Source organism: Crassostrea angulata, chromosome 7 (genome assembly GCF_025612915.1).
Source record: "Crassostrea angulata isolate pt1a10 chromosome 7, ASM2561291v2, whole genome shotgun sequence".
Classification (NCBI taxonomy): Eukaryota; Metazoa; Mollusca; class Bivalvia; order Ostreida; family Ostreidae; genus Magallana; species Magallana angulata.
Genome location: NC_069117.1, coordinates 42,106,772 through 42,134,587, shown reverse-complemented (window position 1 = coordinate 42,134,587; position 27,816 = coordinate 42,106,772). Strand labels below are relative to the sequence as shown.

The window sequence follows — 27,816 nt, the reverse complement described above, 5'->3', positions numbered from 1 at the left end:
CCTCAAAAACAATATATTTATATTACATATCATATACGGTACATGTATTTATTAGCTAATTTAAATGGTATAAATATACAAAAATAACAAAAATAGATAAACAGGTACTCCTGTGTAATAGTACAACAAAGCAGCACTGGATGGAATCAAAATCACTGAGAACCCCATTCATAAGTTATATCAGTGTTGTATATAGTCCACTAGATATTCCACAATACATGTACATGGTAATCTCCATTTAAAACGGACACAGTTTTCTGTGAGGTTATTTTTAGAGATTACAATAAATATCTTGTATGTCAGTGGTGATATCACAGGTTGGCATTGGCAGTAATTGGCACTGAATGTGATAAGGGCCTATCTCTGAACTGGATGTCTGGATCTATTTCTTGTCATGATGCGTTGACAGACTTCACAGAGTGGTGGCTGGAGGCAAGGTCGCTCACTAGTAAAGCATCTGGATTCCTGCTACATAAAAAGAAAGAAAATTCCACATATAAATTACTGTGGCAATACAGCACTGAAAATATGTCTCTATTTATCAGATACAATGTAGTTCTCATCCCCCCCCCCCCCCCCAAAAAAAAAGAAAACTGTACATGTAAAAACATTGACCGGGTAGTTCATATGTAATTGGTGGTTTATTTATATTGAATTTTATCTTTTATACTTTGTCTAAAGATGACATTCTTACATAAAATGCATACTTATATGAAAGCTATGAAGAGTAGAGAATTCATAATCCCTTATTAGAGTACCGGTATTACTGACAAAATAAGGACTTACTTTATAGAGCTTTCCATTGTGCTTCTCTGCAATTCTTGCATCAAGCTTCTCTTTTCATTTGCCATTTGTCTCTCTCTGACAGACTGTCGCGCTAACTATTGAAAGATAAAAACATTTTGTTTACATGTATAGAATATAAAATTATTTGTTTTACATGTGAGATTGGTTTCAGGCACTGCTACATTGTTTTAAAATCTGCCTGGTTGATTAAAATTTAAAAAGCTATTGTTAAACTTAACTTTTTACCCCCCCCCCCCCACTCTCAAAAAAATCCAATTGAGTTATTCACTATTTTAGAACTTGCATCAAAAATTGAAAGTTACTTCTAAATACCTACCAGTCATATTATATTTAAAAATTATTGAATTTAAAAACTTATGATTATTTCTATTTGCCTTCTCTACCATAACTTTACAGACTGACATATATATACATAACTAACCTGTTTTGAAGCTTCTGCTGCTCTGGCTTCAGAGTCGCGCATACGCTCCTCTATCCTGTATATATTTTTAGCATAATCTGTAATCATCCTCTCAGCCTGAAATGATTAAAACAGATTCATAAGTTAGGAGAAAACTATCTTTAAGGGAGATAACAGTGTAACTGCATCAAGTTGTGCCTACCTCCAGGGTCTTGGTTTGACTTTCCCGTAGGAGAGACGTTAGTTCATCATTCCTCTTCTTCAGGTGACTGACCTCGGATCTCAGATCGTTTATTTTGCACTCGAACTTCTCTGTAATGGACTGACACTCTTCTTTCCATCTGAGAAAAACAAAGAAATTAAAAAATATCCCAAATGCAAAATGGATTGATCGATGTATTTTAATATCTTCAAATAAAAATACCTACCGGTACATCAGTGTGCAAGTATATTAATGCTTCTCACATACATGTATCGTACATGTTTTTCATCCTTGCATAAATGTACACAAAGGATCTCTCAGCTAGGTTAGACATAAATGTTAACTCTTCAACCAGGTAAACAATATTTTAAAACATAAATTGCATGAAAGTCAACAGAGAAATATTGTGTCCAGTTTGTTTTATTGTTACAAACCTGGCACTCATCCTCTGCTGGCCCTGCAGCAGGTTCCTGAGTTCTCCAATGGTTTTCCTGCTGGCTTCATCAGAGCACTGCAGCCTGACCTCATAGTCCTGTATCTTCTGCTGCATGTCATTCTCCAGGATGGCCATCTGTATTGGATTTTGACAGATGAGATCAATACATATACTGCATCCATATAGTAGTGATGATTGAGGTAAGTACATCCAATACTGCACCAACACAACTTGATTGAGCAGCTGGGGGGGGGGGGGGGGTGTGTAAACCCAACTGAATGTTTTCATTGCGATGTACCAGTATAATGAAAAATAAAATCTAGGAAGTTCCCTTCCTTTTGTCACCCAACTATTACTGATTAACAAAATTCCATTAATACCTCTTTCTGGTATTTCCTCTGTGCAGTCTCTTTGTCCTTCTCTGCTAACCCCACTCTCTTCTTCATCTCATCCACATCATTTTGAAGTTTTATCCTGTCTTCATTCAAATGCTCAAAATCAACGTCCATTGCTGCTTTTCTTTGCTTGAGTTCTGCCAATTCTTTTTCAAGCTTTGATTTTACTTGTTCTTGGCTAAATTATAAAATAAAACATAAAATTTAGATTATAGCATCTTGTCATTCTCAATAATTTATATACCTGTTTTTGAATCAATATAATCAGGAATCAAAACGTCAGTGACCTACTTCATTTCCTCTCTTCTGAGTGAACTAGTCAGGTTATCGACTTTGACTAGGAGTTCATCCCGCATTCTCTCAGCCTGTATAGCTCTTCTGTTGATGTCCTCATAAGCCCCCTTGTCTTTGACTGCTTGAGCATAGCCTTCCTTTATAACCTGTACAACACAAAGAGTATCGATATCAATTTTCAAAATCCTCTCTTAAGGTACCTCACTACACCCAGACTTATACTTTTTAAGACACTTCATCACAAGATGGCGATTTAAATATTTTGTTAAACTGTTTATATCGTTCCATTCGTTTGTATATCGTCGTAGCTCAGTGGTTAAAGTATTGGGCTTCTGAATGGCAGATCATGAGTTCAAATCCGCCTGGAGCTTTTGTTTATGTTTAGTGAATTAAATTTTCGAAAATGTATTTTTTCGTCCAAAATTGCACACTTTTTTGCCTATTAGACTTAAATACTTCTTATCCATTATGATATCTATCACAATCAAGTAATTTTCTGCTGATTTGAGAAAATATTTCACGGTGTAGGCTGCATATATACCTCTCCCTGCAATGTTCATCAATTTATTACTAATCATAAACAAAAAATCCTACCTTCTCTAACTCAGCTTCAACATTACGCTTGTCTCGTAGAGCCCGCTTTATCTGTTCTTCTTTCTCTGCATTGTCCTAAAACATAACCCAAGTCACATGAGAAAATTAAGTGAAATTGCATGTTATTTTAAAATTCTTAATGTACCTACTTTAAATTCAGTGGGATGAGTTACTTCCCTTGATATATACAGCATAAACTCTTTATGATAAATTGATCTTTTAAATCTATATATACATTTTAAAAAATTCAAATTCTAAGAGTGACATAGCCTATCTTCAAACTAAATGCTGTTCAGTTTATCTTAATTCATTGCACAATGATCAAATAATCATTGACTCGTACCATTTCCAGTGTGTGCAGTTCCACCGTCAGTTTTGAAATTCTCTCATTGCACTGTTTTCTGACACTGTCCACCTACAAATGATACATATATAGGTTATTCTGTAACAACTGTCGGGTAGATTTACCAGGGACTTGTTTAATTAGTACAGCACTGAAATAAATGATACATACCTCTTGTCTTGTTCTGACCCCAGCATCATTGATCAGTTTATTCAGAGCCTCTTGTAGTTTCTCTATCTCCTCTTCTTTTTGTTTAACCTCCATTTCAGCCTGTTAAGTTAAATCAAGTTTGGAAAAAATTATTTCACTAAGTCTTTTATGGACAGAATATACAAAAGATTATATAAATGTACTTGTAATGCCATACTGTTTTTTTTTCAACATACAAGCCTAGAATTTTAATTCTATCAAAATGTGAAACAAGGATCTCAAAAAGCAATTCAAAACAGGAAAGAAGTTGAGAAATATATGGGACTGAAATTCATTCATATTATGTAGCAGTAATTCAATTTCGCTTTACATCAGTTATTAACTTATTATATGATGAGAAATGAAAAATATGTAAAATTGACAAATGACAGTGGTCAAATGATCACCATACACATGAATGTGGTTGCTCCATCTTTGGAAACCCATCACTTATATATATAGTCTTGCTTGCTGACCTTGGACCAACTCAATGAACTTTTCATGTTTTCATAAATACCATTATTAATGCATCAATATTAGAACAAAACTCTTCAGCTTTTTCGGGTAATAAAAATAAAGGACATGTTATGAAAACATGTGGCTGCAGGTCTGTAGCTCCCGATCTGAAAAAACTCAGATCATCGACCTGGGAGATACAGTGCCTCCCATAGCAAAACATCTATGGCGCACAAAAAATTGCATTAGTTTTGGTTTGATTATGGGAGGCACTGTAGCTCCCAAGTCATTCATGCGAATTTTTTCAAACCGGGAGCTACAGACCTGCAGCTTGAAAACATGCAGTTGTTTACAGATGCATGCACAGGCAGAAGTGGTATTGGTAAAATATAGTTTGTGAGAGTATGAAAAAGTGGTTTGAAATAAAAATTATTAATGGGGAATAAAAAATTTCAGCGAGTTGGTCGAAACCAGTATTAATTTAAAAGCTTATGTAAGACTGGTCATGGGTTTCCAACAGTGGTGACTGCTCTAACCTGGTCTTTCTCTATTACTGAATTCTCCACCATCTGTACAGCATCCCTGACCTGAGCCACATAATCAAACTCTTTCTTCTCTAACTCATCCCTTAAATGATAATGACAAATTTTTAAGGTGAAAAAAAGACACTCCTAAACATGATCATACGATTACATTCCACATATTCAAATACAGAACACGTATTTGTAAAAGGTTTATGAACCAAAAAACATGTAGTACATGTACATGTATTTTACAACTTACCCCCGTTTTTTCAGCTCTGTAACTCTGACTTCCAATGCAATCTTCTCTGCCTTGACATTGTCCAACTCTTTCAATGCGGATGACAACCTGCAAGCAAACAGAAGTAGGCATTTTGTGAAAACATGATTATAACCAAAGTCAGAAACCCAACCATTTAACAGTCAAAACTTATAACCTAATTATTCTATTCATAAATTCTTTTTATTAAGTAACCCCCCCCCCAAATGTCTCATCTAAGTAAAACAAACAGTGGCTAAACAAAATGAACTAGATGTTGTTCTATGCTACTTACTTCTGTGAGGTGTCATCCATTATTTTCTTCAGTTCCCCTACTCTGGAATCTGACATTCCTTCCTTGAAGATGACATCGGCTATTTCTTGGTCCTGCATTGAGAGTCAAAAATTCCTTAAATTTATCTCTAAACTTAATTAATACATCTAGATCAAATGCAATTAAATCCATGTACCGGTAAATATGAGATTCCTTTATCACAGGTTAATATTAATGGGATTATGATCAGTAATCTGTTATTGGATTAATGCAAGAGGTTTAAGAGTCAGTGTCCTATGCAAATATTTGGAGTATTTATATATGCTTGCACCTAATTTTTAAAGTGGATGCTCACATTTAAAGACATTTAAGCATTCAGCGAACATTGCTATATAAACTGCCATAGCTTGGCTGGCATATTCACTGATACATATTGCTGCATCAGGGTCCATACGCAGAGCAGTTGCTATTCACAATGCTGTAATCACTGTAGTATTGTCCACTACATTTGTTTGTATTTTAGTTTTGATTTACTTTTTTAAAACCTTTGACAAGAGCAACTGCATTTATAGAGTTATGAACACAACTCAGTCTGGTGGTTGCAAGGAAGATAGAGCAATTGGCATGAAAACAATACAAGATAGAGTAATGTTGCAATTGGTATGCAATCATTACAAGAAATACAAACAGCTAGAATTTCTTTAAGAAGGAACTATAAGTACCTTCCATATAAGTTGCTGCTCAATATCTTTGTTGGATCTCTTTAGCTCTCTGACCTCTGTGTTAGCCATGTCCAGTTGGTCTCGAGTGGACCTGTCAAAAAAATTAATTATCTCAAAATCATGATATCTCATACACACAGTTCAAAATAATAAAATATTCATGTACATGATGTATGGCAAAGTACGTTCCATTACTTACCGCAAGTCATTCTGTAATGCTTCGATTTCTTTATTTAACACTGTGACTGTCTCATAGTATTCCGACTGCATCTGTAAACGAAGATATCATTTGAAGATTCTATTATTCGTGGATAATGTAAAATACTGTGGATTCTAAACTAAATGCAAAAAATTATAATCAGCTTAAAATCAAGAAAAGCACACATTGCTGATTTAAAAAAAATCCTTTTATTTTCCTGACACATATAACAGACACATGTGCATATACCTGGTGGGCCTGTTGTTCAACAACCCTCCACTGGTGACTGTCCTTTTCATTCTATTATTAAAAAAATTTTAAATATCAATTTCAGTCATATTTAATATCATACACTGCTTATCAGTAAATGCACATACAGTATAATCACAAATACAATATCTAGATCAATGAAAAGTCAAATGACAAACATATATCAATAAAAATCACTTTTTTCTTTAAATTGAGTTCCAGATTAGGTAAATTTCTTTATACATTATCAAACTTGTGTTAGCCTGTACCTGTAGTTCTCTCTGAAGGCGATCAATTTCCTGGTCTGCTTCCTGCCATCTATCCAAGGCAGCATCTTTCTCCTGAAAAACAAAGAAAAGTAAATGAAAGTGTAAGTTTTGTAGCTCTTTGATTTGCATGCTTACATACTACATTATCTACACTAAAGCAGATAGAACATAATACATGTGTAACTACTAAGAACCATTTGGCAAGATTTAATTCATCTCATTGTCACCAATATTTCTCATCCTGAACCATTCTTCTAATGTTTATAACATTTGCTTAAAATTACAATGTATCCATATTCACTCGGTTGCAAAAAAATGGTTTCTGCGAAACATTTTATGTTACAATAAGGTTATTTGCTTGGGCAGTCCATATTGTTGCTGCAAGACAGTGTTTGGGTCTATTTCTATTTGTTTTACTTAGTCACTTCTTATACCTGTAACGCACTCTCTGCCTGCATTTGCAGATTCTGGAGGATTTGCTCCTGGTCGTTAGAGGGAGAGAACTCTCCATCGCTCGCTCCTCCTAACTGGTTCTCAACAGTTTTCCTTAAATCTTGGACTAGCTTATTATTCTCTGAGATCAATCTTTCAAATTCTGGTTTTAAGCGAGCCAGTTCATCCTAAGAAAGAATAATGCTAGCTCAAGTAAAACAGCTAATCATAAGGATTAAAACAACATTAGAGAAATATTTATCTATGTATAACTTTATGATATTACATGTAAAGGATATGTTTTAACTCAAAGTTTACTGATAATTGCAAAAAAACAATATTCCACACTAAAACAACAACTAAAAGATATAAAATGAATACTCATTCAACTTTAAAAAAACTTGAACATAAATATTTTGCAAGGGCAAAACCTTTAAAATATCTCTCTCTTCTTCCAGTTGTTGAATCTGTTGATCATATTCTTCTATGAGTGGAGACAAGACACTGTAATAAAACAAATTCAAGTTTCAAGCACTTATTTAGTAACAGAAAGAAAATTGGCATTCTTTACCATTGACAGAGCAATTACTGACACTCGTGAACAAAAGAACAAGCAACAAATTTTTGTCTACCAGTAAGTTGATGAAATAAATGCTATAAAACACTACAATGTTTTACAATTTCAGAAGCATGCATTGAAGTAAGATGCAATGAATGTAGTACCTTTTGTCTGTTAACCATGGTGCAGGGGGACCTGGTTGATCAAGAGGTGTCTGAAGTAGAAAAACGTTTTCTAATTACCAGCACTCAATTCATATATCAAATTTTATACAATATGCAAACTGAGTCAAAACTCATTAACTCAAACTAAAGGAGTGAAAACTGTGGGGTATCCAAGGAAAAATTGATTTCTAAGAATACTAATGCCTTGAAGATTAAATAGTTGGAATGTCCAAATAAGTTCAACAATATCCATGATATCTGAGATATTGTGTTGAAGAAATCAAAACATACATGTAATATACAGCTACTGATAGTTTGATATATTGTCTATTATGAAAAATGTTCAAAATTGTTCACATACATATAGTGTTCCTGCAAAGTTCTGTATCAATCTAATTAATTTAAAAGTATAACAACATATATATGGATAATGTTTCAGCTTGTTACCTCTTCTTCATCCTTGAGCTCTTGATTTCTGTATTTGGCCAACTGTATAGTGAGTCTTTTTACTACAAAGCAATATGATATTGGTAACAAAAATGAATAATGAACTTTAAAAACTAAATAATCGTTTATAAGGTGATTGTTTTTTCTGAAAACCATGTTGACATTTTTTTCTTTTGGTGGTTAAATTAATGCCTGCATGGTATAGCTATTTTACATACTAAATGGGACTCTTTTTTTGTTCATCTTGGATCACATTTTTCTGATGAAAAAGCTCATTATATTTAATATCACCTGGGCAAGTACTCTGACATGTTTTCTTTATAATAAAACAATCGATCGTTTAAAAAGTTATAATGTGTGTTGATTTTTATGCTTGAATCTATGAAAAAGATCAAAATAACATGCATCCACAAAGTCACATACTATAAAAAAGTGTTTCTGTCTTAAAAAAGATAAGGTTTTATTCAATGTATGATAATTTGACATGGCCTTATTCCCCGAACTGTTCATTTTCTATTCATATCAAGTGGGTAAGTGTAAAACAATTGCAGCCTGATTTTATTAAATAAATTTCAGAAAATATGTTGTATAAATACATTTGGACAGAGTTTAGGCTTACTATTATCATTGGTACACTGAACCAGTGAACTACCTCTATGTGAATTAATGTATACAACTTAAAACAAAGATATAGTAACGCGCATATGTAATTCAATAAAATGCATGAAAAGTATACAAAATACAACTCTAAAATCAGTGCGCTTTATTATGTTTCATTTGGATATTTAAAAAAAATGAATGAAAAGATACCACAGATTCACACAAAATTATTTGTTCAGACACGCTCAAATGTAACCCGCGTTCATCGTTTAACTCCTTACCCTGGTCATTCAAAAATTCGATCTGTTGGTCATCCATTGCAGTTATTCTCCTAGAGTGCAAAACGAACTATCTAACCCCAAAATTAAATGTCAATAAAATATTTTCTTATTTTCGTGTTTCGAAAATTCCGTCCAAGTCGCCATATTTGTAAACAAACAGTACAGCAGTGAATATATAAATAGAAAAAAATCCTTTTTATGAATATGAATAAATAATTCATTACAAAATATATTTGCTAAAAATAAATTTATTATTCTGAATTAATGAAAGAAGATTTCAAAATTGTGTTTACAAAAGGATGCAGGCGAATTTTCTCCGACACATGGAAGTCACATGATTTGACAAGATGGAGGAGGTGGATAAAATTATTATTGTTTCCCTTCGAACAATCGGCTGGTAACTGATATATTCAATTAATTTGAAAAATATGTCGCGATATTCAATATTCTTTAATGTTTATGTTTTTAAGATTTGAAAATTTCGCCACTTGAAAAGCAAAGGACCGGTTCAGTGGCCTTGAGATTTTGGGGGTGTTAAAATTACTGCAAACTGCTTACTCTACAGCTCTTGAAGTTTTTCACTGTATAATAAGTCTTTCACAACAGAGTGAGAAATTTAAAAAATGAAAATGATAAAGTTTTAATCCAAATGATGTATTTTTATGTTACATTAATAACATGTATTATGTCTATCTAAAACCTGTAAAAAATAAAAGAATTCTGATGTAAATAAATGTATTGTGCACATCTTACTGTCATAATGCAAATTACTGTTGTCTATGATATATTTCAACCAACGTAGACTGTGTGAGCGAATTGCATTAATTCTTTTAAGAATATTACAAAGGGTTTCATCATAATTTTCCTCCAGCTAGCTAGCTGTCACAAGAAATGTACAATATATTTATATTTTCTTCATTAAATTTTTTTTTCTAGATGAAATAAATCTCCAGTTAAGATTTAATGTTGTGTTTGTTTTGTTACCAGTGCATTTCAGTATCCCTTTTATTACCATTTACTCTCTCTATTCATAATTGAAATATCTGTAATTTTTTACATCTATTTTAGTGATATTGAAGATGAAATAGCCAGCCTGAAGGAGTTCTCCACTGAATTAATTGTGTCCTCTGCTGTACAATGTATTAAAACAATCCTAAAGCAAGATGTGGACTTGCCAAACACCCTACCTGGTGGCATGTCTGCCAGATTCCGCATGGGAACAGGGCTTGCAAACTACATACAGGTAATCAGGTTCTGTCTAGAACTTTAATTGATATTACAGAGTATGATCAGGATACTGTTACAGCTAGGCATTTAGACTTGCACACTTCAAGCTTTTAGTTTATATTTGTATATCTACAAATATATATGTATTGTATATACTTCACAAAAACTGTAGTGTAATCATTAAAATTGTTTTATTTAATGAATAAAATTAAAATGAAAACTTGGCAATACAAACTATATGCGAAGGACAAGTAATGAGCCAAAATAAAAAGTTCAATTTTCTCTGATTTACATTGAAAGTTGTTTGAATTTACAGGAACTGGGATACAAGGGAGAAATTGGCTACCAGACATTTTTGTACTCCAGTGAGTCTGAGATTAGGAAAGTGTTTATGTTTTTGGTGGACAGACTGCCCAAGGATACAGTAGAGACAACAGAGGAACCCATGGGTGGGTCATTGCAGTTCATAAAATATTTGGCATATAGATCTATACATTATCTCTTATTTTTTTGTTCATGAATTTAATCTTTTTAATTATTAAACATTTGATATATCTATATCAGTAAAGTATAAAAGTTATCAGAATATTCATGTATAAACATAAATACACATTTATTTTCTCCCTCGTTTCATTCCTCCGAAAATATAAATATTTTCTTGACTACGGTAATTTATTGAAAAACAAAACAGATTTTTTTGAGGATTGGTGCGTTTATTACAAATCGCATTTAATATCCATTCAGCATACAAATAAAAGACAACACATAAATATTAGTTAATCTTAAAAAACATATTTGGGTCAGTGTGAGTAGGGAAAACCAAAGACACGACCTGTACTGCTTTGTAACAAACATCGCATTAATCAAATATTCCCTGGTAAATCTATTTATACTGAGCGCGGAAGCGCTCATGCATGAAATAACCAGTCTTGAAGTAAACCAGGTAATACGAAAACTATCAGAAATTAACAAAATTAAAAACGTAAAGAAATAAATTGATTATTTGATTTTTTTTTTTAAAAGTGTAAGCTACTGTACCTGTTTTATCCATTTAATTTTCTGCCTTTTCTACACACATGTAAAATTTTGTGTTCTGTTAAATAGGTTCTTCCGCTTTGCTACAGAGAGCCATAGCATCCACAGTATTACGGCAGATGAACTCGCCGTGGATTTCTCCCAATCTCAAAAAAGATTCTATCACATGGAGGGGCAAACCTCCAATGTGGCAGAGAGAGGTAAGAGAAACTAGAACATATTAAATGAATTATATAGAGTATGAAATATACATATACATGTACTAGGGTTTATGTATCTAATATAACTGCCATGTCTATAATATAAATTTTAAAAGTATCGGTAAGTTAATAATATTAATGATATTATTTTGTGTTTATGAGGAAGCATCAATTGATATCTGATGAAATATTAAATATTTCAGGGTTCCTGTGCTATGTGTAACTACCATGCCTCCAAGATGAAGTTCCCAAGTGGGACAGGAGATCTTACAAAAAAAGTGCCAAAAGGTACTGAAATGATACTCAGACTGTCCCTATATTAAAAAAATGCTAACTATCCTTATTAACTGTATATGTCATCAGCTGTACATGTACTGGTATGAAATGCGATGAATTCTTATACGTTTTACTTTTGAAATTCTATTGAGGCTGTCTCTATGCTCAAAATATTGTCTAGCACTCTTACATATTTCATGCTGAATTTATATTAAAAAAAAATAGTTGTGTTATATTTCATGATTATTTTAATTACAGAGCTTAAATCTTACTACTGTGAATGTCTTCCATATATAACAAATCAAACAAGAAATCACAAAGATACAGCGCCTTCAATACTAGAAGAAATAGCAAGTGAAATATCTGCCCAACTTGAGTGGGAAAATGAATGGAATAGCCAGGGACTAGCATCTAGACTATCTGAACAGGTATATCCATATAAACTGTATAGAATTTTAGTCATGATTAAAAGCTGTAATTGTCTTGTATCCCTTGCAAGTGCATAGTGTTTCTCAATCTTATCTTGCAACCCAGTAATTAAACTGTGCAAAATTATTTGTATGTTTTATGCTGAATTCTTAAATTTTACTGTTAAAATGTAGAACTGAGATGTCCTGAGAATTCAATCACTAGTAAAAATGCTCTCAGTTGGCTTATATTTTTATAATGTTTATCACAGGAATACAAAGCCAAAAAGAGACAGAGAATACAAAAACGACTAGCTGAAACTCTTCGCCAGGATTTCAAGAGGAGCCAAGAAGCTTCTTCCTCTCGGTCTGCTCAAGATCTACAGCAAGTGTTGGACAAGATGGGGAGTCGAACATCTGCCGGCAAAACCAAGGGGTCAAGGTTCACTCACACCGAGCAGCTTGTGTTTGCCAAGGTTGGTTGAGTGATTTTGTCTTTTGATAAGACTTTAATGGGGATACAAATGAACTTCATTTTGACAGCAATGTAAAGACAGCTTTTTCTTATTTACATTAACTTGTTCTGAACTTTTTGTGATGTAGGATGAGGTGGTATCACAGACTGGAACTGAGGCAGAAAAACCTCACACAGAAGAGGTAAGCAAGAATCATGTGACTGATAAAAAAGTCATTAAGTTTTTGGTAAACATAATTTTTACCATATGCCTTAGACATATAAGCATGTTATTCAATTTCTTTTGAACAGGAGCTTCAGAAAAAGAGAGAAGAAGAGGTGCTAGGTTTAAAGGAAGAACTAGAGAGCTTAAGCTCAAAACTCGATCAACTAGATTTAGAAGTAAAGAAATACAGTGCTGGTGTGAAACAGATGGAGGAGGAGATAACCACACAGACCAGACAGAACATAGAGAAGGAGGAGAACTATAAAGTCAAAAAGAGGACGCTGGATCTCCTACCCGATGCTGAGAATAATATCGCAAAACTACAGGTAGATTATTAATAAGAAGTTAGCGCTTTATAATGCATGATGGCTACAGTGGAGTATACTTCCTTTTTGTTAAAGAATAGACTGCTATTGATAATTGCAGTTTATACTGTAATCATATACAATTACATGTTAACATGCACCCAAATATGAATGTAACAATTCATTTTAACTCCTTAATTAAATGATCTATATGTACATGTAGTCATGTTTGATATTATAAGTATGTGTACATACTTTGTACATGTACATTTATGTGTTACAGGTATCTTGGTTGATTGAAACATAGCACTTAAAAACTCATACATGTGTAAAATTATACCAAGGTTACACTTGAAATTGACCAGTGTTTATTATCTGTATACCGGTATTTCTTTTCTTCTTTAGGGAATAGTAGATTCTAGTGCCCAGAAGTTAGTGACCCTGGCCAACCAATGGGAGAAACACAGAGTGCCTCTCATAGAGCAATACAGGGAACTGAAAGAGCTCAACTCTAAGAAGGAGGTCAGTGTTTTGAAAACCTTAATGATCAAAGGGATGATACTTGTAGAGCTGGGATCCAGTACTTGAATTTTGGAAGATGTTAACTGTAACGCAGTGTCTTTAATATTTGTAGTCAGAGGCAGAAAAGAAATTGGAAGAAATAAAGGTATTCCGACAGAAAATGAAGGAAGTAGCTGATGATGCAAGAAGTAAGGAGGAAATGCTCAAACACTTAGTAAGTGCTTTATTATACACGTACATGTTTATACAGGGCTATTTTTATCATGCTTTATTTTTTTCCAGTTTTAGAAACACCTGGTATTAATCAAGAACTTATCATTTCAAAACTGAAAACCACAGCAGGTTGTATTTTAAAAATGACTCAATGGTGTAAACGAAAAACTGGGCCTTGTCATTTTTCAATTCAAGTACCAATACTGGATGAATCAATTTTATACAGTTGTAAATGAGAGCTTTTCTTTGTATAGAATGCTGAGTATAACAGCATGAATAAGGATGAGAAAAGATCTGGGTATACCAAGAGGATGATGGAGATCATGTCCAGCATCAAGAAGCAGAGGGCTGGAATAGACAAGGTAGGGGGCAGGTCTGTGTATAGGGCAGACAGCTCTGTATCTGAAAACTTAAGGTGATATGGGACACCTCCATGTTGTGACATACATGTATTTATCAAAATAAACAATAAAATAAAGTATAATTTTATTAAAATAGTTTCTTTCCAAAAATTGTTATCTAACAGTGTAGCCAGTGGGTTACAGAGTCTGAGATTACGACGGACCTGTAAGTAATGAGTTTGAATCTCGCTGGGTTTTTTTGAATTTTCACCTTTCCAAAAAATTTTTAAAACATATTTTTTTAATTGGTTAGATAATGTGAAATTTAAAAATTCTAAACCGGTGAAAGCATTTTAACTATAATGTTCTTTAATACACATTAATTTTGACAGGTGTCCCATACAACCTTAAGGAACTATACAATCAAACAGAACTTTATTCTGGCAAGCACATTGTGAACATACTTGTTGGTATGCTGTGTTAGGTACTACTGTATAACTATAAATAAATTGAAGCTCAGTATGAACTTTAATCTGCTCTGTAGGTTCTTACAGATACCAAATCAATACAGAAAGAAATTAACAGCCTGTCTGGGAAATTAGACAGGACATTCACAGTCACAGATGAACTTATCTTCAGAGTAAGTAGTCTTTACACTATGTACCTCAGATACTATGTATGAATGGTAATGAACGAGACATGTTCGAGGAATATAATAATCTTCAAATATAAATGTAGAGAAACATTGTCAAAATCTTCATATTAAAAGGGAAATCTGTCACAAAGATTGTAAAAGGTTGCAATTTCAGTTACTGGTATCATTCTTATGTTCATATTAATAATTTTTGAGGTTTCATTACAGTAACTATGTTATACATGGCTATGGCAATTATGCCTGTACTACATGTATGTTGACCTATGTCTTTTTATTTCATTGTGGTCTACATTGAATTTCTTATTGTCCAACTTGTTCTGTAGGTGCCTTATTATATTATTACATCATTATTTCTTATAGGATGCAAAGAGAGATGAATCGGTGAAGAAAGCTTATAGATACTTGGCAGCATTGCATGAGGTTTGTGTCAGAGTGGTATTTAGTTACCGTACATGCAGAATTTTTTTTCAGAATAAAATTTTGCTGACAACAAACATATAACAACATTTTAACATATCATTTGTAATGTAGATAACTTACTAATGAAAGATAGAATGTTATTTGATTTGAAATGTTTTTAATCCTTGAGAAACTAAATAAATTACACATTTTTAAATTCAGTTGTATATACATTTACTTGTATTTATTGATAAATAAATAGATGTTTAAACATCAATTCATGAGCAAATGTACTCCTTATTTTTACTCATGGTTCATGATTATGAAACACCAGATTTGGTTTATTCATGTTGTAGAGCTGTGAACAGCTTGTTCAGACTGTAGCAGACACAGGGGTGATCATGAGAGAAATCAGAGAACTAGAAGATCAGGTAATTTATTTTGTTGATTTGAATGGAAATTTATATACAAATACATGCAATTGAATAACGTATGACATGCAGTATATACTGAGAAGGCAGAAATTTTGGCAGGGAATAAAATTTACTTTTTTTTCTAACGTTTATCAATGAAATTATTAAATCACAAAATATTTTTCTTTATGTATTTTTATGTATTGTGACTTTTGAAACAATGAAATTAAATCACCATCAATAAGCTCAATGAAATATTGCAGAACTATTTATATGAGAAAAAAAACTACAATGTGCAAATGCTTGTTCTCTCTCTCTCTCTCTCTCTCTCTCTCTCCCAACATACCAGTATCCCATAACAGGAATCTATCACCCTGCCACTCTGAGAATTATCTCCCTTGGTGTAAGAGCAAATTCTAGTATTCTTTTCTTGAACATCTTATCTAAGTGTTATGCCAATATGATTTACGTTTTTCAGATTGAAAATGAAAGCAAGAACAAAGTATTATCCAACCTGGAAAAGATAACATCAGACTACCAGCAAATGAAGAAAGAAAACCAGTCCATGGTAGAGAAAATAAAGCACAAATCCTGATGTTGAACACTTTGATGTTAACTGAAAAAAAAAATCCTTCATGTTGACACTTTACCATTTTATGCATGCTGCCTGCATACACCATTAACTATATTTCTGTGATAGAACTGATGTCAAAATGATTGGATATGAAAGTTTACATTCCAGCATAACCAAATGTGTCTGGCTTGTTTTCAGTATGTTTGATTCACATGTGAAGATTGCTTTTTTACACGATTTTTCACATTAAGTAAGTTGTAATTGAACAGCGGTATGATGCAAGTATGTTATAATTGGTGGCATTTTCCATTGATTGAAAGTATCAGTACTTATTTTAAATGAGGCTAGGAGGTCAATTACTGTAAGGTTTCATAGATACCTCTTTATACCAAGAACAAATTTATTTTTGGATGATTAACTCAGGAATAAAATGTTCTTATATGCTATTACCGGTAGCTGGTTATAAATGATTGTAAATTACTTATTAAATTGTTTTTGCATAAAGCTTAAAAAGTATTAACTTGCTGAAGAATTTTTTACAAATTGTAAATTATGGTTAAATTCCTTTTCACACAAGAACATTCTCACCATGTATATACCAGGTAATTTTTCATTCAATGTATTAAGAGTGAAGTACATGCTTCGCTTCTGGTAAAATGAATTTTTTGTTTAATATAATTTACAAAGTTATGCAAACTGATTGCTTTTTTTTTCCATTAAGGAGAATTTCTTGATTTCCACACAATACACAACTAATGCTTAATTTTATACATCATACAGTGACACGTGAATTATTGATTTACATGGAATGCATAAATACAGGTGCCATGTACATGTAGTTTTTTTTCCTTTGATTCAGGGAGGGGGAATGAAAATGTTTTTTCTTATAACTTAGAAACAAAGCTTTTTTTCCTTCAAATATTATCACATGTAACACTTGCTGAACTTGAGAACAGACCACCAAATTCTGGTGTCTGATTTCCAAGTTTAAGAATGCAAAGCAGTTTTATTTTTCTTCCCATTTGATACAATTTCATCTTATCTCATCAAACCTCAGTATGATAGTAATAGTTTTGGTCTGTTTGGTTTTTTTTGTTATATCATTAAAATAAGTTATGCTTGTATTTGGAATAAAAGCTAAAGGATTTCAAGATTGACATACAACTTGTGCAATATTTAAAATTATATAGTACCATTATATATATAACCAAAGCATTACGTTAGTTATATATACGTGATAAAACTTTTATCAATAAATTGCTTGAAATATGAACATACATTATTATATTTTTATACACCCCCCCCCCCCCCCCCCCCCTTCGAAGAGGAAATGGCATATTGCTTTGCTGCTGTCTGACGGTCGGTCCATCATCAGTTTTCATTCATTTTCTTCGCAGAGGTTGCACCTTCTGTATTGAAATTTGGTGTATTGAATTGTACTGTATTGAATATTTACATCATACGAATATCTAGGTCAAGTTCGATTTTGGGTACGATCGAGGAATTTTTGATAGAGTTATGCCCCTTGCAATGCAGTTTTTGTAATTTTAACATAAATAATTCAAGCATCGTCGGCAAAACGAATTTTGCATTTGGTATGCATTGTAATAGTACTCGATGCATGCCAAAAAATTGAATCCAATGTGCACTGTGCCCAGGAGTGAACTTCAGTGGAAGCATACATGTACTCGCTGATAATAAATCTCAGACAGCTACAGGTGAATTGTCGGGATAATCCTTTTATCTTTTACATCATATTAACGATACTCAACAATCTAATTTTATATCAATTTAATGTAAGAAGCAAAGATTTGTTTAAGGGTCTGGCCACGCATAGTCACCAATTTTTATTATATTTCATTCATGGACACGCCTATAGGTGTTAAACGCAAGTAGGTGTTCTGAATCCACTGCCGTTTCTCAAACGTTGGAGAAGCTCACAGTAGGCTGTATCACAAGGGACCCTCTCCCCCCCCCCCCCCCCCCCCCATATTCACCCCTCTTCCCGAGATATTTTTCATGACTTATTTCTTAAAGCATACTGGAATTTAAAAATTGCTAATGCATACTACATGTATAAAAATATGTATTAAAAATATACACTACTGGTATATAAAAAGAGACGCATTTTTTTTTTTTTACTATAGTGGCGTATTTATATATATTTTTTGCATGGCTTATTTCACATTAATATTGTGAATTATACTAGTGTCACTGGCGTCGGAAGCAAATTGAAAGGGGGGGGGGGGGCTAGACTAATCTTCAGAAATATTGAGAAAAAGTAATTCCCAAAATCATGGAAATCCTAATCCGTGGGGGGGGGGGGGGGGGGGGGGGGGTTAACCTATACTTCCAAAAAAAACCAAACAAATTTACTTACCCAAATATTTTTTTTCCAAAATCATGAAATTCCTAATCCGTGGGGGGGGGGGGGGGGGGGGGGGGGGGGGGGGGGGGGGGCTAGTTTGCTTCTGAATACAACTTCTTAATCTTTCAAGGTATATTAAGGGACAATAACCTTTCCTGCGAGAAAAAGTTGGGGGCTGAACCCTCTATCATGCTATGTTTCTAATGGTTAGGTATAACTTTGCAAAAAAAGTGGGGGGGGGGGGGGGGGCTAAGCCCCCCCTAGCCCCCCCCCCCCCGGTTCCGACGCCTATGAGTGTAGTATACATCAACGTATGTTTTGAGAAATAAATCACGAAAAAATAAATCAGGAAGCCCTAATTATAAATTAGTTTCATACTTTATGGAAAGGGGGGGGGGGTCTCGTCCTCAAAAACCTGTGGGCCGTGTAGCGTGGATTCAGCACATCTAATTTTAATTAGATTGGATACTCAACGATGACATAAATTTACGATCCACAAATTTCAAGAAAGTTTATATAATATTCTTTTTAAAACATGTTAAATATTCATCGTGCATACATATCCGTGTATCGTATCTTTAAAGATATATCTTATATGTAACTAAGGATATTTGCGTTTTTAAGATTAAGTGAAATACTTTTTTTGCTTTATTAGCTCTTAAATTAAAATCTACATGCTACATGCATTGATCGACTTTTGATTTGCCTGTTATACAAAAATCCGGAAATATCTTGTTCAACGAATGGACTAGATATTATGCTACTTCCTGCTATTTCAAGTTAAATGCGCGGGCATGTTTAGACTTCCTTAGTTACGTAATAGTATTGCTAGAGAGAAGCTGCGTTTTCGTGACTCCCAAAGATTGATAGTTTGTAAATACTATCAATCTTCGCAATCGCCCATCGATTCGTCGGAAGTGTCGGGTACTCGTGTGTGGTTATATACATCGTTCAATTGGAACAGTCTATCAACTGTAAATTTATTTTTATTCTTTAATTAACCTCAGAAATTTGAAAGGCCGTATTGGATAATCTTAAAATTCATCGTGTCCAAAGATGAAGGACACTATGATTGTGACAAGTGAAGTCCTGCCAAAGCGTGACCCGATTGTAGTAAATCGGGACGTTTGGTACAGCTTCATGAGCAAAGAGGATGCCGACCCTCAGGCCTGCTGGCTGGAGAGGAAGCGGCAAGAGAGGATGAAAGTAAGTTTTTGCTTTTAAAATATAAAAGTAATGATTTTGTTTACATTTGTTATTAATCTATTTTTTTATTGTTTGAAATATATTCATTGTATTTAAGGCTGAAAAAGCTGCCTTGGGAGCTTCTACATCTAGAGTTTCTACATCTACAACTTCCTCCTCTGGGTCTGTGGTTTTGGACTCCATGAAATTCAGAAATATTCAGCAGAAAGGTAGGGGTATTTGTATTTTACTTTGTATATATTTATTGGATCCTGTTAGCATTTACTTGGCTCACCATAAAAAAAGTTTGCTTGCCTTCTCTGAACAAATGACAGAAGGTTTGTAAGCTTCAATCCAAAATATTTTTTTATCAAACCTTTTTTTTTTCTTTTTGTTACTAAAAATACAATTATTAAAGGAAATCTATTTTCTATAAGATTAAAATAGTCAACTATTAATCTGTTTAATGCAGCATTGATTAAATAGAAACAACTTCCAACACTGAGTTCAGGAGATTAATTAAATTAATTGAAAGTTAGTGGGGGTATGCTATTAAAGGAATGACTTTAAGATCATATTAAGATATTTAGAAATTTATTTTAATAATTCTCAATTTTTAAAACATTTTGAAACTTTGTTATGAAGGTATCATTTATTTGAAGAATGTATTTATACAATTATAGTGGACAGAAACCAAAACCAGACTCCTTCTCCACCAAGTTCAGTTTCTCCACCAAGTTTGGTTTCTCCCCCAAGTTCAGTTTCATCAACTGCATTAGATGATGAGGTTCCCAGAAACCTTAAAGCTGCCTCAGATGATGAAGTCCCCAGAAACCTTAGAAAATCATCTCCAATGGCTGAAAATGAAACAAATGGTGCACCACTCTCAGGCCATATACAGGCTTCAAAAACCAAACACTATGCCAATATCGGCCAATATTTGAATGAAATCTATAACAGAGAACAGATATGTGACATTTCATTCAAACTGGGCAGCATCATTTACCCGGTGCATAAGGTGGTCCTTGCTAGTCAGAGTCCTTTGTTTGAGAAGTTGTTTAACAGCAAGGACTTTACTCAGCCACCTATCAGACCTAGGCAAATTAGGGTTACTGGTGTTTCAGAGAGTTCTTTGAAGGCATTCCTAAATGGCATTTATTCTGGCAATATCAATCACATGAAGCCTGATTGTCTGCATGAGGTACTTGATCTCTCACGGATGTTTGAAGTGCAGCAAATCACACAGATGTGTTTGCAGAAAATCTCCTCTCTTGGTCACCATGACATGCTGAAACTATTGCAAAAGATGAGGAGTCGTAAAGATGTTCAACTTTGTGACATTCTAATGGATGTGATAGCTAAAAATTTTATGGAGATTAGGAACAGTTCCTCTTTTTACGATTTGGATGTGGACACAGTCTGCATGATTTTGTCCAATGATAGGCTCAATGTGAGTTCAGAGATGGACATATTTGAGAGCGCCGTAAGTTGGCTTCACCATCTTGGGGATCGAATGAAGAATCTGGAGAAAGTAATGGATACGGTTAGGTTCTCGCACCTATCAAGCCAGCAATTGATGAAATGCTTCATAAAATGTCCATCCCTTAAGCAGAGCCCCTATTGTGTTGGCTTGATCACTATGGCTAACTGGTAAGTACATGTACTCTTCAATATTACCTTACTTTTTATATATGAAAAAGATAAATCATATAGGTTCATAGCTTGAAATTAAACAATAAACACAATAATAAACATAAGTAATAAGGCATATACATACATATTACCAGTCTGTTATGTAAAACATGCATATTAAAGGATCTACTCTATTTTATTGTGAAATAAAAAAAATGACAGTGTTATAAAGAATATGTGAATTCAATGCATCTTTTATACCTTGGTGCAGGGTTCAAACCTCCATCAGACTCAACCAGCAAGACCCTCTGAATCTGGAGATTCAAGAACCTCGGAGCCTTGCCAACAGTGGAGGGAGTGTTGAGCAATATCTAAAGGTGCATGAATAGTTATGTTTTTTTATAACATGAGTACAGTGTACCAAATTGTTTTTCCTTTTACATTAATTTTAATGCAGTGTTTTTTAAAATTAATTTATACAGTATTATTATAGGCAGGTTAATTACCTGTATAGTTAATTTTACTTCCACACTAAAAGATGATGCTTCTATAAATAATAACCGGCTGAATTGACAGCATTATCAGGTTTGCTCCATGTGCAGCAAATCATGCTTAGATAGATTGATCATCGGTCTGTATATAAAGTATTGTCAAAGGTAAGTACATGCAGTATTGTTAAAAACTCGCCTCAAAACTGGAATGAATTAATGGAATGACTGTATTGATTATAAACCACCTTGAAATTCATTTGTTTACCCTTTCTTGACTTGCAATATTCTTGAACTTAGGAAGGAAAATTCAGTTTTATTTTCAAAGTTGCATGCATGCATGAGAATTAACATGATTAATATGATGCCAAGAATTTTATTAGATTATACCTACATGAATTACATTCTTATTTATTAAGGTAGTTGACTTATTGAGAGAACAAAAACTTCTCTGTGAGATGGCTTAAAATCATAAATATATTTGATATATATCATTTCCTTTTTAATGTTTCAATTTTTCATTCAACATTTCAATGTGCATTGTAAACATAAGCTATTTCAACATTTTAATGTTATATTCCATTCTAATCTTTATTTCTGTTCTTCTGACCTATTCCTTTTCTGTCTTCCTTCTTTCTGTTGCCCGTATAGACACACTGTAGCTCTGAGTTCAAGGAACCCGATGTCACTTATGACATTGTTCTAATGACGGAAGATGCTATCGAGGATTTTAATCGTCATGCCTGTTCCCGAAGTCAAAGCTGGTCCACCATTTCTGCACCTTGTATCAAGCAATACAAGGAATCAAAATGTAATATTTTATTGTCAACATACCATCAAAAAGTTAAAAAAAATTGATGATAAAATGATATAAAAAGGAGGATAAAACCGTAAAAAGTATATAATTCCAGGCTCATCATGAGAAAATTGACAATGTACAAGTAGACGTAGCATGGTGTGACTTTCAGTATAGTTATCATTTTCAGTAAAACTCATTTACATGTTTAAAGACCTCTTGGGATAAAGGAGTTTTATTTCTTGATGAGTACATATTAGTAGAACAGAGTTTAACAAATGATGGGTAAAATATTACAATTTCATTCATAAATCCCATCTAAACCTATTATTCTATTACGGTAATTATCAAAATTCCTTGTAAGCGAGTTTTACTGTAGGTTTTTACCTTGGTAACAATTAATGTACTATTTAGGTATAGCTTAGATAACCATCTTATTTGTACATAACCACTTTTTAATCATTTCATCTTTATGTCACCTTTATTCACTTGATGTAGTTGGCAAAAAGGCATTGATAGTTTGATACTTTCAAATTTAAGTTGATCAAGGTTTAAACTAACAAACCTAATTATCAAAGTGCATGAATGCTTCTAATTTTTAGACACTTTAAATATTTAAATTTGAAATTCATTTAGAAGATGTTATAATTACGGTCTGTCCCAGGGACAGAGTATTAAAAAACTTCTCTACAAATTATTTCATTATCAATTTGGAAATTGATGTTGAAACATATATATATATAATCATGCATGCAGTTAGGTATTCAGATAGGTATTGAAACAGAGCTAGGGATGTCACTTGCTTCCTAATTATGTACATATGACGACCAGAGTTTATTATTTTGTAATAATTGAACTTGCTTAAAAGTAAAACAGCTTATTATATTATCGTAAATTACATTTTTACCTAGGGTCTATGATGAATGACAAAGAAAAAGAGAATGACATTGAAGTTCTTGCATGGCTGGCTGGAAAGCCAGCTAGTGGCTTTAACAATCATCCCAACCCAACTGGACTACAAAGCATGGATTGTATGATGGGGAGGAAACCAAAGCAAAAACATGTTTCCATAGTGGAGGGAAAAAGCAATGACAAACATGCCAAAAAGAAAAGGAGTAAAAGAGATCGAATGCAGGACCAGCTGCCCCTCTCTGATGGTGGCAGAGAGGATTCCAGAAAAGAGATGGTGTGGGGAGGAGACCAGTGGTACATGGTTGGTAAGGAGATACAGTTCTACCTCATGATATAGAATGCCAGTAACTCTTAATACCACGGACATCTGGAAGTAAATTGGAAGTTCTCTTCTGATTTTAGTGTTTCTTTTTTAAACTTCTGTGTACATGTGTCTCTACTGACTGTGGATATGACCTTTTCTTTGATTATCAGTTCAAAATATTAGATAATGAAGCTTGACTTAGGCTGATGTAATGCTTTTAGTTCTTCATGTCACCAAAATTCTAGACTGAAAGACATATTTTCTTTCTTTACTGTGTCTTACTTTTTTTTAATCTTGACCACATCTTTTAAACTTTAAAATGGAAACTAAATGTCTTTTTAATTAAAGAAAAAAGTCAGTGTTAGAGGTCTATCAGGATTGAAGTAATAGATAGATCAAGGTGGTCGAATTTCCACGGGACTTTTAAAGGGATTGGAGCGAAAGCATGTCACAAAATCAGCAAAAACTGCAATTGACCAAATTAATTTTTATTTTGAAGAAAATTTTAATATATATATTTGTCAAATCAAATCATGTTAAAATCAATGCAAGATGATCTGATAATGCAATTTTTGTAGGTGGAGCCAGGTACAAAGATTCGGAGTGTCCCTCCCCCACCAATAAAGTATTGGTGTACTCATACGAGACCAAGGAGTGGAGACCAGTGGCTCCATTGAATGTTGCGAGGATGGAGCATTCCCTGTGTGAAGTAGATGGCTATATATTTGCTATTGGTGGAATAGGTGAAGGCAATCGGTATGTACCAGTATGTCTTCACAATTATCGGGACAAAACGAGAAATATTGATTAAAATTAATCAAAAGAAAATTGGGTGATAACTTTTAGAATTATTTTCAAATATTTTTCATCAACTTAGCTTGCTTTCATCGGTGGAGTGTTATAATCCTAGAACCAATTGTTGGTTCTATGTGAAGGCACTCCCGGAGCCCAGGGCTGCTGCCTCTACCTCGGCTGAGGGGGGCAATGTTTGTCTGAAAGGGGGATACAGTCAAATGAATCATGGGCAGCCCTCCAGTTTTTACTATGAGAACAAAGTTGAATTGTTTTACAACATGGAAACCAATAAGTAAGTAAAGAAGTCATATTAATTTAGCTAGGTCATCATAGCTTTTCTTGCCTGATAAGACTTGTCAGCCTTAATTGTCAATGAATTTTAGTAAATTATGTAAGTAACATGAGAACTTTTTCATATTTTTCTTCCTTTTTGCATTTATTTTAAGGTTTAATTGTGATCAAATCCTATTTATCATTTATTCACTGGATTAGTTATACTAAACAGTATTAATTTGTAATTTATAAATGTAAATTATGATTTAAAGTAATCTTTTCATATCGTTTTGTTTTCAGGTGGTTAAGAAAATACTGAGGCCCAACCATCAAACAGAAATCTATTCTGGAGTTGTTTTTTTTAAGGACAATTTTAAAATCAAAACTTGGTCAAATTTAAATCTTCATTGTCTGTACTTTTTTAGAAGTGGATATTTTATGTATAATGGGGCAAGAGTAATTAAATTGTATGCAACTGTTGGTATTCAGGGTTTTTTTTTTTTTTTATTTTACTTTGAATTTATTTGATGTTTGCATGTAATGATTATAAAAATACCTGGTCTTGAAATAGAGCCCGCATTGTGTGGGCTTAAGTGCTATGGCAAGATGGCCAATACTTGTACTCTTATAAGTCAATATACCTTACTTTTAAAAAATATTCGATTGTGATTGTTTTGTTTCTGTTTTTCAAGAAAATTGAATAACATTTTTTAATTACTATTTAAATCAATCTCAAATAATTTTAATGGAATGAAATTATAAACAACATGCAGTGATTTCAAAGCCTTTTTTATTAAACCTTGCTTTAGGGTCCAAGTTCCTCTGAATCTGAATCAGGCTTCCAAACACAGGAACATTGATCTCAATCACGAACCAGATGTTCAACAATATCTCGGTATATCTTTCAATTAAATGTACATGAATACTCTTCAAGATACTTCAATAATTAATTCTGTGTCTTTCAAAAACATTGCAAAAATTGATCTCCTGCTGGGAAAGAAGCTACATGCATATGTTTCAGTTCAAGTTTATTTTAGAATGAGATTCTGGAATTTGAATGTGAAAAATGTACATGTAACTAAATATAAAATGATATATTTGGAACTATGGAAAAGGGTCTAAGTGATTTTAAGTAATTGATTTTTAGTGAATAAATGAAGGCCAATATTATTATCAAGCTAGTCATAGCAATTGATTAATTTGTAATATGATGATTGAATTTCATTTTGAATTAACTTTTTATTCAAAACGTGTACGTATTCAACATTACCATGAACATATTTAACATACAATTACACGCGCGCGCAGATAGACCCTGCTGTGAGCGATATCAGAAGAAACCTATTTGTATAACTGGCTATACTTTTGTCGAGTTTCTCAAATTCACTGTTTGCACATTTAGACAAAAATACCATTTAAGGCACTTTTAACTCTTAATACATTGTAAAAACTGCTCAAAATTATTCGACCAGTACTATTGTTATTTTCAACGTCTATTAAATTTTTCTTTTGTTTCACCCCCCAAACACTGCTGATAGGCGTTTATCACGAGTCTGACGGGAAATGTCTTTGATTTAATTATGCATTGAAGTGAACTGCCATACACATACATCGTAGGTTGAAACACGATATTATTTCTTATCTAACTACTGAACCATCGGTAAATACTTTGAATGGAGGAACCTCTTGCTTTAAAAAAAATTTGGATTTCATTTACTACAAATATCTTTATTTTCAATGAAATTCTGATAACTATTGCAATCAAATTAATGTTTATAATGGTAATGTTATATTTGATTTGAGGTACTTTTTAACATAAATAGCGACACACGATACTGTATGTTCATTTTGAATGAAAAATTGTTCTTTATTTAAATCAATCTGATATTATGAAGAGTGATACATTGTGTTGCTGAAGAATTAATTGTGTATAACTTTGGCAACAGGTACATTTGAAATAATTCTGTACATTGTTTTAAATTAAATAACTAAAATACCACACTAACTGATATATACCCAAATCAAGCATTTCAGTTTCAACCTAATCATGACTCAACAAAAACGCAAATACCAAGCATGGGATGAGAACATCAACAATGATAGGCCATGAAATCAAATTCTGTAATTCATTACACTGTTTTAACACCCTCTACCAACTACAGGGGGCCCACCCCAACCCCCCATATTCACCACTCTTCCCGAGATATTTTTCATGACTTATTTCTTAAAGCATACTAGAGTTTAAAAATTGCTAATGCATACAACATGTATAAAAATATGTATTAAAAATATACACTACTGGTATATATAAAAAGGGACGCCCTTTTTTACTATAACGGTGTATTTATATATATATTTTTACATGACTTATTTCACATCAACTGTGAATTATACTAGTGTAGTATACATCAACGTGTGCTTTGAGAAATAAATCACGAAAAAATAAATCAGGAAGCCCTTATTATAAATTAGTTTTATATTTTATGGAAAGGGGGGGGGGGGGTCTCGTCCTCAAGAACCTGTGGGCCGTGTAGCGCGGATTCAGCACATCCAATTTTAATTAGATTGGATACTCAACGATGACATATCTTTACGATCCACAAAATTTCAAGAAAGTTTATATAATATTCTTTTTAAAATATTCATCATGCATACATATCCGTGTATCGTATCTTTGAAGATATATCTTATATGTAACTAAGGATATTTGCGTTTATCCGATTA

The 27,816-nt window shown here is 33.1% G+C and overlaps 3 protein-coding genes across 3 annotated transcripts; 2 read left to right on the top strand and 1 right to left on the bottom strand.

The window, feature by feature from the left end:
* Nucleotides 1-99: 99 nt before the first annotated feature.
* On the bottom strand, nt 100-9,247 carry LOC128192818 (sodium channel and clathrin linker 1-like). Its single transcript, XM_052865803.1, has 22 exons — nt 9,093-9,247; nt 8,212-8,273; nt 7,765-7,814; nt 7,473-7,545; nt 7,044-7,229; nt 6,610-6,681; nt 6,341-6,391; nt 6,092-6,162; nt 5,893-5,983; nt 5,192-5,283; nt 4,900-4,986; nt 4,653-4,743; nt 3,643-3,741; nt 3,472-3,543; nt 3,129-3,203; nt 2,532-2,680; nt 2,226-2,418; nt 1,844-1,980; nt 1,410-1,548; nt 1,229-1,324; nt 787-881; nt 100-468 (listed from the first exon to the last, which is right to left on the bottom strand). The coding sequence occupies exons 1-22, from the start codon at nt 9,127-9,129 to the stop codon at nt 393-395; spliced, it is 2,094 nt and encodes a 697-aa protein (XP_052721763.1). The 5' UTR covers nt 9,130-9,247; the 3' UTR covers nt 100-392.
* A 154-nt stretch (nt 9,248-9,401) lies between these two features.
* Nucleotides 9,402-17,612, top strand: LOC128156669 (coiled-coil domain-containing protein 22 homolog). Its single transcript, XM_052818896.1, has 16 exons — nt 9,402-9,489; nt 10,161-10,335; nt 10,636-10,768; nt 11,424-11,554; nt 11,758-11,842; nt 12,089-12,258; nt 12,510-12,713; nt 12,841-12,894; nt 13,004-13,243; nt 13,628-13,744; nt 13,857-13,958; nt 14,212-14,319; nt 14,843-14,938; nt 15,314-15,373; nt 15,709-15,783; nt 16,244-17,612. Exons 1-16 carry the CDS (start codon nt 9,440-9,442, stop codon nt 16,358-16,360), a joined length of 1,917 nt encoding a protein of 638 aa, XP_052674856.1. The 5' UTR covers nt 9,402-9,439; the 3' UTR covers nt 16,361-17,612.
* Nucleotides 17,613-19,444: 1,832 nt separating this feature from the next.
* Nucleotides 19,445-25,908, top strand: LOC128191586 (kelch-like protein 3). The gene is made up of 9 exons (XM_052863720.1): nt 19,445-19,913; nt 20,011-20,122; nt 20,576-21,542; nt 21,796-21,901; nt 22,664-22,823; nt 23,720-24,025; nt 24,603-24,780; nt 24,902-25,111; nt 25,393-25,908. The coding sequence occupies exons 1-9, from the start codon at nt 19,764-19,766 to the stop codon at nt 25,409-25,411; spliced, it is 2,208 nt and encodes a 735-aa protein (XP_052719680.1). The 5' UTR covers nt 19,445-19,763; the 3' UTR covers nt 25,412-25,908.
* Nucleotides 25,909-27,816: the final 1,908 nt, after the last annotated feature.

What these genes read in the sequence shown, in the direction of transcription:
- LOC128192818 (XM_052865803.1), bottom strand. Translation starts at nt 9,129, where the DNA reads ATGGATGACCAACAGATCGAATTTTTGAATGACCAGG. An exon ending in CTCAGAAGAGAGGAAATGAA is followed by an intron (nt 2,419 to 2,531) that starts GTAGGTCACTGA and finishes TTTATAATTTAG; the next exon opens with CCAAGAACAAGTAAAATCAA. An exon ending in CAGCAGAGGATGAGTGCCAG is followed by an intron (nt 1,549 to 1,843) that starts GTTTGTAACAAT and finishes TGTTTTTCTCAG; the next exon opens with ATGGAAAGAAGAGTGTCAGT.
- LOC128156669 (XM_052818896.1), top strand. Translation starts at nt 9,440, where the DNA reads ATGGAGGAGGTGGATAAAATTATTATTGTTTCCCTTCGAACAATCGGC. An exon ending in CTCCAATGTGGCAGAGAGAG is followed by an intron (nt 11,555 to 11,757) that starts GTAAGAGAAACT and finishes TAAATATTTCAG; the next exon opens with GGTTCCTGTGCTATGTGTAA. An exon ending in ATAATATCGCAAAACTACAG is followed by an intron (nt 13,244 to 13,627) that starts GTAGATTATTAA and finishes TTTCTTCTTTAG; the next exon opens with GGAATAGTAGATTCTAGTGC.
- LOC128191586 (XM_052863720.1), top strand. Translation starts at nt 19,764, where the DNA reads ATGAAGGACACTATGATTGTGACAAGTGAAGTCCTGCCAAAGCGTGAC. An exon ending in TTGATCACTATGGCTAACTG is followed by an intron (nt 21,543 to 21,795) that starts GTAAGTACATGT and finishes ACCTTGGTGCAG; the next exon opens with GGTTCAAACCTCCATCAGAC. An exon ending in GCAATACAAGGAATCAAAAT is followed by an intron (nt 22,824 to 23,719) that starts GTAATATTTTAT and finishes ATTTTTACCTAG; the next exon opens with GGTCTATGATGAATGACAAA.